Source organism: Bos grunniens, chromosome 23 (assembly GCF_055505025.1).
Source record: "Bos grunniens cultivar Pamir isolate PY7600 chromosome 23, Bosgru_T2T1.0, whole genome shotgun sequence".
In the NCBI taxonomy this organism is placed as follows: Eukaryota; Metazoa; Chordata; class Mammalia; order Artiodactyla; family Bovidae; genus Bos; species Bos grunniens.
Window position 1 is genome coordinate 20,212,071 of NC_141187.1, and position 10,235 is coordinate 20,222,305.

General features: G+C 48.5%; 1 protein-coding gene and 1 long non-coding RNA gene across 6 annotated transcripts in view; one reads left to right on the forward strand and one right to left on the reverse strand.

The window, feature by feature from the left end:
- RUNX2 (RUNX family transcription factor 2) overlaps positions 1-6,930 on the forward strand; it is a 351,949-nt gene extending 345,019 nt beyond the window's left edge. For all 5 annotated transcript variants that reach the window (XM_086371919.1, XM_086371923.1, XM_086371920.1 and 2 more), the window contains one exon: positions 5,674-6,930. In XM_086371919.1, coding sequence (XP_086228045.1) covers positions 5,674-6,251 — 578 coding nt within the window. In that variant the 3' untranslated portion in view covers positions 6,252-6,930. The remainder of the gene's footprint in view (positions 1-5,673) is intronic.
- A 954-nt stretch (positions 6,931-7,884) lies between these two features.
- On the reverse strand, positions 7,885-9,117 carry LOC147346886 (uncharacterized). Its single transcript, XR_015152742.1, has 2 exons — positions 8,990-9,117; positions 7,885-8,156 (listed from the first exon to the last, which is right to left on the reverse strand). It is a non-coding gene; the product is annotated as an uncharacterized LOC147346886 (long non-coding RNA).
- Positions 9,118-10,235: the final 1,118 nt, after the last annotated feature.

Genomic DNA, 10,235 nt, shown 5'->3' on the forward strand with positions numbered 1-10,235 from the left:
TTATTCTAAAAGGCCATGAACCAGCTCAAAAGAAGGAAGAGAATAGATATTGAACAACACTGGCAGTGCTTATCACATACTATGTCTCCTGACACCTACTCTCCTTCTGAGCTTCTTCTCACTTCACACTTCCTTCCCTGGCTCTATCCACTCCCAGCACATTGGCTTTCTCTGGGAGTCCCACGTACACTCCCTTCTGCCGCAGGCCCTTGATCATTCAGCAACATTTTCCCCTCTTCCTACTTAACTACTCATCCTTCAGAACTCCATTCCAACAGCATTTCCTCAGGGAATCCTCCTCAATTGAGTCAAACTCTGTCTCTTATTTCAGATGCTTATAGCATGTAGATTGTATAACTGATGCAATTATATGTTTGTTTATGCAATTATTTGATTATTTTCTGCCCTGACCATGATGTCAGGGTTTAGATCTGGCTTTGTACACCATGGAGCATTCTGCTCAGAATATTGTAGGTGCTTACTAAATATCTGTTGAATGGTATATTTATTGAATAAATATAGCTATTATCTTACATTAAAAAAAGAGGCTAGGACACACGCAACAAAAAATTTTCCTGGGAAAATGTTGGAAAATGGCCAGAAGGGCCAGGGATACACAGTAGAGCCAGGGGAGAATTCTAAATGATGCATTTGAATGGAGTAAGATTTGGGGTTGGGGCTTCCCTGGTGACTCAGATGGTAAAGAATCTACCTGAAATGCAGGGGACCGGGGTTTGATCCCTGGGTTGGGAAGGTCCCCTGGAGAAGGGAATGGCTACCCACACCAGTATTCTTGCCTGGAGAATTCCATGGACAGAGGAGCCTCGCGGGCTACAGTCCATGGGGTCTACAAAGAGTAGGACATGACTGAGTGACTTTTACTTTTTCAAGCTTTGGAGTGTGTGGCGGAGGAAACACTGACCTGGAACTCAGGAGCCCTGGTTTCTGGTCTCAGCTCAGCCACCGATAGCTGGGCCACTGCCTGGAGCCAGTGAGAGTTGATCAGATGCTGGATATGGTTTGAAGGCAGAGCCTGCAGTCACTACTGGCAGATTGGATGTGGGGAGTAAAGGAAAGAGATGGGTGGTCTTGGGTGTTTGGCTAAACTAAGGGAAGGTCACTTACTGAGAAGGGGAAGGCAGCAAGAGGGACATGCTTTAGGGGACCACCAGAAGAGTTTATTTGCAAATGAATCATGGGTTCCAGTGGCCAGCTGAACATTCTACCTCATCTGCAGGCTTCCCCCAGGGAAAGCCTATGCCCTAGGCTGGTGGGTCTAAGTGGTGGAGACAGGGGACGCCAAGTGAGTGTAAAAAAGATAGAAAAGGTCCACGTTCAAGGTGCATAGCTACCAGCCAAGAAATGATTCAGTCTGACTCAGCATAAGGTGGAACAGAAATTACTCAGAAGACCTTGACTTACAGGCTTAGGAGGAAGAAGTCCCTTTCTGCTAAAGGTCAGTGACAAGAGAAGGCATGTCCATGCGTGGTCATTGCAGAAAACTTTGACGTTTTAGTTGAAACAATGGTGAAGGGCTTTCTTCCTTAAGCAAACTTCATGGTTCCCTCCCTAAGCCAGTGCTCACTGGTTCAAAGTTTTGCCAGAAAACCATCAAACTAACAGCAGGAGACAGTTGCTCTTCCTTCCTCAGTGATCAATGCAAAGAAACAGAGGAAAATAATAGAATGGGAAAGACTAGAGATCTCTTCAAGAAAATGAGAGATACCAAAGGAACATTTCATGCAAAGATGAGCACAATAAAGGACAGAAATGGTATGGACCTAACAGAAGAAGAAGATATTAAGAAGAAGTGACAAGAATACACAGAAGAACTGTACAAAAAAGATCTTCATGACCCAGATAACCACGATGGTGTGATCACTCACCTAGAGCCAGATATCCTGGAATGTGAAGTCAAGTGGGCCTTAGGAAGCATCACTATGAACAAAGCTAGTGGAGGTGATGGAATTCAAGTTGACCTATATCAAATCCTGAAAGATAATGCTGTGAAAGTGCTGCACTCAATATGCCAGCAAACTTGGAAAACTCAGCAGTGGCCACAGGACTGGAAAAGATCGGTTTTCATTCCAATCTCAAAGAAAGGCAATGCCAAAGAATGTTCTTAAAATTCTCCAAGCAAGACTTCAACAGTATATGGACCATGAACTTCCAGATGTTCAAGCTGGGTTTAGAAAAGGCAGAGGAACCAGAGATCAAATTGCCAACATCCATTGGATCATCGAAAAGCAAGTAGTTCCAGAAAAACATCTATTTCTGCTTTATTGATTATGCCAAAGCCTTTGACTGTGTGGATCACAACAAACTATGGGAAATTCTTAAAGAGATGGGAATACCAGGCCACCTTACCTGCCTCCTGAGAAATCTGTATGCAGGTCAGGAAGCAACAGTTAGAACTGGACATGGAACAACAGACTGGTTCCAAATCAGGAAAGGAATACATCAAAGCTGTATATAGTCACCCTGCTTGTTTAACTTATATGCAGAGTACATCATGCGAAATGTTGGGCTGGGTGAAACGACAAGCTGGAATCAAAATTGCAGGGAGAAAATCAGTAACCTCAGATACGCAGATGATACCTCCCTTGTGGCAGAAAGCAAAGACGTGAAGAGCCTCTTGATGAAAGTGAAAGAGGATAGTGGAGTGAAAAAGTTGGCTTAAAACTCAATGTTCAAAAAACGAAGATCATGGCATCTGGTCCCATCACTTGATGGCAAATGATGGGGAAACAATGGAAACAGTGAGAGACTTTATTTATTTATTTTTTTTGGTACCAAAACCACTGCAGATGGTGATTGCAGCCATGAAATTAAAAGATGCTTGCTCCTTAGAAGAAAAGCTATGACTAACCTAGCTGCTGCTACTGCTGCTAAGTCGCTTCAGTCGTGTCCGACTCTGTGCGACCCCATAGATGGAAGCCCACCAGGCAACGCCATCCCTGGGATTCTCCAGGCAAGAACACTGGAGTGGGTTGCCATTTCCTTCTCCAATGCATGAAAGTGAAAAGTGAAAGTGAAGTCGCTCAGTCGTGTCCGACTCTTCGCGACCCCATGGACTGCAGCCTACCAGGCTCCACCCATGAGATTTTCTAGGCAAGAGTACTGGAGTGGGGTGCCATTGCCTTCTCTGATGACTAAGCATATTAAAAAACAGAGACATTACTTTGCCAACAAAGGTCCATCTAGTCAGAGCTATGGTTTTTCCAGTAGTCATGTATGAAATGTGGGAGTTGGACTACAATGATAGCTGAGCGCCAAAGAATTGATGCTTTTGAAGACCCTTGAGAGTCTGCAAGGAGATCAAACCAGTCAATCCTGAAGGAAATCAGTCTTGAATATTCCTTGGAAGGACTGATGCTACAGCTGAAACTCCAATACTTTGGCCACCTGATGTGAAGGACTGACTCATTGGAAAAGACCCTGATTCTGGGAAAGATTGAAGAAAGGAGGAGAAGGGGATGATTGGATAGTATCACTGACTTGATGGACATGAGTTTGAGCAAGCTCTGCGAGCTGGTGATGGACAGGAAAGCCTGACGTGCTGCAGTCCATGGGGTCACAAATAGTGAGATATGACTGAGTGACTGAACTGAACAGCAGGAGAGACCACCTCTCTTATTCCCCTGATAGCCAAATGAGGTCATCAGCGTTATTACTATCTTCATGATCATATAAGGCTTCCAGGTTTCTCCTCTACCCCTGATGACTCTAATTTCTATGATTGTGAACCCTAAGCTTTATTGTCAACTTTGTATATTTGGTCTACACCTTTGCTATGCAAGGTGTGGTCCCCAGACCAGCAGCACCCATGTCTCCTGGGAGCTGGCTAGACATGCAGAGTCTCAGGTCCCCACCCCTGACCTGCCGAATCACAAACTGCCCTTTAACAATGTCTCAGGGGAGTGGTCTGCACATTAAAATTCAGGAAACACGGTGCTAGGTCATTCAGTGTGCTTGCCTCTATCTCATTTTACACGTGAGACTTCTATTTGATTAAATATAAAGGCCTCCTGCCTGCTGTAATGTTGGATGTATGAAGCTTATTAACATCTTTTGCAAGTAAAAGCAGAGCCAAGAGTTTGTAGGGCTTCACTTTGATCATTTTCAACTCGCAGGAGGTAACATGCGCAGAAGTGTCTTCATTCTTGGTTTACAAAAGAAGATCATCACAGAGACTGGAGGAAATTAAGTTTCAGAGGAGGAGAGGCAGTTCTGTGATAGCCAGGAGCAGAGAGTACCCACGCAGCTTCCAGCAGAGGTATTTGCAGGCACATGGGTGTTTCTCGTCAACTGTGGTCCCCAAGGAGCCATTGCTTCTCTGCTCCCATCCGACCAGATTCCCAACCACACAGACTGGACCTCGGACCATCTGGGGTCTATGAGTCCTGGAAGGACGTGGTTGGGCGCTGATGTCAGGATGAGGGAATAAGCTCTCACCAGATGATTAGTGCTGTTCTGAGTCTCCGCCAGACCCAGATCCCACATGAAGCAACAGCTCATCCATGACGGGCGGCGAGAGCACACATGTTCATAGGCAACACAGAACGTGTTTACTCACGGGCTCTGTCATCATACCGCTCCTCCCCCTCCCCCCAAGATAACAGGCTGGGGTAATCAAAGTGAGGTCTGCCTTGGAAAGCCCTGGAACCCCCTCAAGGGGTTCCCCTCAAGGGCAGGGCAGAAAGCTGGGTACCAGAGCTGCCAAGGAGGAGAGCCAAGAGTAGACACTCCAGCTGGAATTGGGGAGCAAGACCTCAGAGGCTTGGCTCCACTAAAACTCAGAACTGTTTCCAGGGTGATCACTAGCCATCTACCCAAAGGCAGGAAAGGGGTGGCTGAAACAGCTGAGTTAAGGTTGTTGGCATGGAGGTGGGTCCTTTGATCTGCGGTTGGTAAACCTTGTTGCCATACCCAGTTGCAAAGAGCTGCCACCCACTTTCTACCTGGGAATTCAGGGGATTAGGGGAGAACTAGCAATAAAAGGCTTGTAGACTCTTTGCATGCAGCCCTCTATGAACTGAGCCCTGTGCTTTGAGCCGAAGACTTTTGAAGGCAAGTTGATCAGTCCTGGTAGGGACCTGGGGGTCGGGGGGAGTCACTGGGCCCACCTTCCCTGTACAAAGGAGGAAATAAAACCAAGTTCTCCAGGGCAATGGGCCTGGCCCATGGTTCCATGGCATTTTCTGGCAGAGTAGGAACCAGCAGTAAGATCTAGCTCCTGGCCCCAAACTCTTTCAGTTCCCCCTCGAGAGCTTGGCTTTGTTGGGACAGTGGACCAAGCCCTCTGCCTAACACGCATCCTCTGAGGAGAGTGAGGAGGGGGCCCTCCTTTTACAGCCTTGACCTATTGTCCTTGGCAAGACTACTCCCTCCCACCCCTGCCTGGAGCTCCCTCTTGACTTCCCAGCAGTGCAAGGTCTAGACCTCAGAGGGAGAACCTTACTCACCAAGATGCTTGCTGGATTCCATGGTCTCCCCTGCCTCCAGCTTCCTGTGTTCCCGAAACCCACTCTTCCTTACTCCATCCTAGGTCTGGGGGTTAGGAAATACGTTTCCACCTTCTAACTCAGCTCTTTTATCCCTAGCATGGAGCTGGGGATATGGTTGACAGTCAGTAAAAGCCCCAGTGACCCTTTCTCGTTTCTTCCTTGCCAGATTCAGAGCCCAGCACCTTGGACTCCCAGTCTTCGACCACCCTGTTCCTCTCCTCCGAGGAGCCAGGCCCCTCCACCGCTGCACTGCCGTCCCCCTCATCGTCCTGCGAGCCCTCGGCGTTGTCCCCGGGTCCCCCGGCGCTGCCTCACCTGCTGCCTTCGCTGCCCACGGCGCCCGCACCCGCGGCCTCGGGTTCCGGCGCCCCTAGGCGCGCTGGCCTCTACTCGGTGGTTGCCGCGTCCCCGGAGGCAGCCTCGCGCCTCCTGGACTGGCTCCCCGGCGGCCCCTCAGCCACCCCTCCCGGCACCCGCGGGGATGAGCGCGATCGGCCAGGGCCCCGCGCCCTGCGCCCTGGCACAGCGGGCAGGGAGGAGGGCGCTGAGGACCTGGGCGCCTCCCCGCAGCCCTGCGCCCGGCCTGCCACCTCTGCCAGTTTGGAAGCCAATGTTGGGGACATCCTGGTGGAGCTGAGGACAATGAACGGTCACCTGGATGTCATCGCGAGGGCCCTCACCAAACTGGCCTCGTCCCTGGGGCCGCAGCCGCAGACCCCGCCCGATGCCCCAGATGCCAAGTGATGGGGCTGCCCCGCGACTGTGCATCCGAGCCACGCAGTAAAGGGATCCGGAATGCACCAGGCATCGCTGCCTGAGTCACCTTTGAGCCCAGCAAACCCAGCGGAGGACAGGATTACTCTGCTCAACCTGCTTACGGGAAGGCATGGACCTCCCCTGGCATTTCAACCTGAAATGATGGTGCTTCTCACACTCTCTGCCTTGTGAGGCTGTCTCAGCTCTCTTATGCCCACCTGGGTCCTCGGAGCTCTCCTGGCCCTTCAAATGTCCTTCTCTTGTTTTGGTAAAGGCTTTGAGCTCCTGGCAGGACAAGTTCCCTAAGACAGTGGTGGGACCCTGGAAAGGCTCAGAGAACCATCCCTTCCCATCCCCATTGGTGACTTTTGAGAATTGTGGGAGAAAGGCAAGTGCACAGCACGTTACATAAGCAGTAGTTCAAGGGCAGATCCAATGCTCTTTTGAGTTGCTGATGCTGTATCTGATCTCTTGTGATTTTTTCACATTAAAAAAAAAAATTATTTTGGGAAAAATAAGTTTACTTTTTTCTCATAATAACCACATTTTGAGAGGTTTGGAAAACAGAGAAGTGAGAAAAATCTGATGTATTTGGAGAAGGGGGGTATTTAAGTCTTTCTTATGAATAAGAAAGAATTTTGTGTAATAAACAAGATTTTTGTATGTACTCTCTGGGTGTTGGCTTTTCTGGGCCACATTTGTTCCTTTCCCTGCTCTTTCTGTTCTCAGTTACCTGTACCAGCCCTCCTTTACTCCTTGGGGCTTATTTCAACTTTTCTCACACTTGTGAAGAACAAGCTTTTAAAGGTTCTCATGATTTTTTTCTAAAACTCCCAGACCTCCCTACATTTGGCAAATCCACCCCTTTGCTTTGTGATTGGAGCAGAAACTGAGTCCCTGGCCATCAGGGAGGAAGCCAGCACCCTTGGCCTCTCCTCCTAGATGCCCATAACACCACCTGCCCCAGTTGTGATGAACAAACATCTCTCCAGACTTTGCCAATGTGCCCTGGTGGAGACCTGGCTGGAATTTCAGCAATCTGGAGGAACCTGTGCCCTCCAGGATCTGACTTCCCATAAGGAGGAGGGCTCTTCTCGCCTCCCTGCTTGGATTAGAATTTTAATGAAGTGCGCTCATCTGCCAGAAGCAAATTGACTGCTCTTTTCCCAGAAACAAACCAGACATTGGAAACCACACTGCACAGAGCAAAACTCCGTCCCAAGCATTTGTAGGGCTCACAACTGGTGAGCTGCCTGGTGTCTGCCGTTTCTGGCACCCCCAGAGCCTCTCAGACTTGTGTACGGAGAGCTTACAATGCAAGTTCTGCTTTGGTAGCTCCGAGGTGGGGCCTGAGACTCAGCGTTTCTAATCAGCGCCTGGGGATGCTGATGCTGCTTGCCGGAAGACACACTTTGCGTAGTTGTGAATAGGGGGTGTCTACTCTGGGGTTCCTGCTGGTTCCATCACTAGTCGCCAGAAACTGCTGTTTGTCTTTGTCCCTGCAGGGACCTGGATTCCTCTAAACGTTCAAAGCAGCTCTTTGGGGAGACTTCTCTATTTGAAAGCAAGCGTGTATTAGGTCTAACCACCCAGTTCTAAAAAAGTTTCAGTGGAGTTTAAATCGATTCAACAAGCATTTATTGGGTGTCTACAATGCCAGTGCCCTGGGGCACCCAAAGATGAATAGAATAAGGGCCCTGCCCTTCACCGTCCTACACGGAGAGGGATTATCAGTTCCAGTGTGGAAGCAACTTGCAGGGGCTCTGGAACCAGCAGGGAGGGTGAGCATGATGGTCACAGGAGGCTGGGCTTCTTGATGTTTGATGTTGGTAGACTTATTTAATCCCTCCAAGCCTCAGTCTCCGGATCTGTGTCAAATGGCGATGATGACATCTGCCAATCAGAATCAGACACAGACGTGATGGCAGCTTTGCAGCCCCCAAAGTGCTGTCCAAATGCCTTTTTTTGGTTGGTGGGCATCGTTACTCCCTCTCTCCCGGGTCTTGTGTCAGGAAGGCGGGTAGAGTGAGAATCACACACCGAGGTCTGAGCTGCCCTCTGGCTCTAGGGACTAACCCTCTCTCCCCCTTCATTTTTTCAGGAAGAGAATTCCTGACTCAAAGGGACCAGTCTCTGTTCTACTCTTTAGCTGAAGAAACAGCTAAACTGGAATGCCAGCATCACACCTGGGAGCATCACCTTCTGGTCTTTACTCATATGAACTGTCTTTTCATTTTAACTGAATTCTTTTGCATGAGATTAGAAACAACAGCAACAAAATAAGTCTTTCCAAAATGAAGAGGGGCTGGCATATAAATCCTAAATTTAGATCAATTTAGATATAATGACTGAATCATTTGATCAGAATCGCCACATATATGATTGAGGCTATCAGAGGAAGGAGCTGACATAACACTGATTCCATGGGGACACACTAGAGAAGTCTGAGCTCCCATCTTAGGTGAGTGGGACTTTAGAAACTGAAAGAGTCCTTAGATCCCTGAGTTCCCCAGAGTAAGAGCTGTAGGGTTTTGGGAAATGGAGCAAGAGGGTTAGAAGAGCAGGATGGCCTTCATCTTGCAGAAGATATAACCAGGGAAATTTGATAGTTTGTGGGGCAGAGGCACGGGGAGGGGAATGGAATTGAGTTCAAACAAAATATCAGTTTGAAGGAGCTGAGCAGAAAAAAGGAAATCTAGTTTTGTAGCTTCTAGATTGGAACTTACCCTCTGGAGAGCACGAACTTGTCCTGATATCTGCTTTTCCCCAGGTGTAGGGTGTCGTTCAGGTGGGGACAGCCTGAGACAAGCACACGATGGTTCACGGTGGCAAGCTGAAGGCAAGCATAAAACCTATGGCAGAGGATAGCAGGTTTAAGCCGAGGAAGGATCTGCCAGCAGTTACCAGGCTCATCTGTGTAAGGTAGTGAGGAACCTGTTCCTGGAGGCATTCAAGCAGAGGCCAGATGGTGAACTGGTGGTGCATCAGCTGAAGGGATTCTCCACCGGGTGGAGCAGTGATCTAAGGACTCTTTAACTTGGAGTAATCCTCGGTTCTTCCCTATCTCTCATGCCTATATCCAATCCAAGACCATATCACCTTGGTTCTACCTTCTAGAGAGCTCCATTACCCAGCCACTTCTCACCACCTCTACAGCTACTACCTGGTACAAACCACACCGTCCCTTCTCACCTAAGTTACTGCAATGGCCTCCTAAATAGGTTCCCTTCTCCCTCCCCATTCTTACAGAGCAGCCAGAACGGTCTTTTAAACATATTTCTGGCCAGGTTATTCCTCCACACAAGACTCTTGGTGGCTTTCATCTCAGAGGAAGAGCCATAGTTTTACATAATCTGATCTCCTGTTACCTGCCTGATCTCATCTCCTACGATGCTCCTCCACTCAGATCGCCCAGTCCTCCTTGCTGCTTCTCCCACGCACCGGGCACATTCCTACCTCAGGGCCTTCGCACTGCCTATTTCTTCAGCCTCGACCAGATACATCACATGGCTTGCTCCCTCACCTCCTTCAGGTTTTTGCTCAGACGTCATTATCCTTTTAAAAGTAACCTTCTCCCAACCCTAAGCCTCCAATCTGTAGATGCATTTCTTTTCCTCCTTTCTTGCTTCAAACCAATTTCTACCCCACCCACTCTAGGTCTCCCTGTATTTATTGTCTTTAGAATGTCAGCAGAGAAGAAATTTGTTGTCTGTTTTGTTCACTGCTGTCTTCCCAGCATACTGCCTTTTAAACAACGAAAAAAGTGTGTTGTAAAAGGGACCCATCAATTGCAACAATTCAGACAACACAGAAGAGAACAAAGAAGAATATAAAACTCACCCCAAATTCCACCCCCAAGAGATAACTGCTGTCAGTCTTCTGGCAACGACCATATGAAACATCTGTGTTTCAACAGAAACACATCCATGTGTGTCCAATTCTGCAGATCATAGTCTGTCTGCTGCTGTGTAG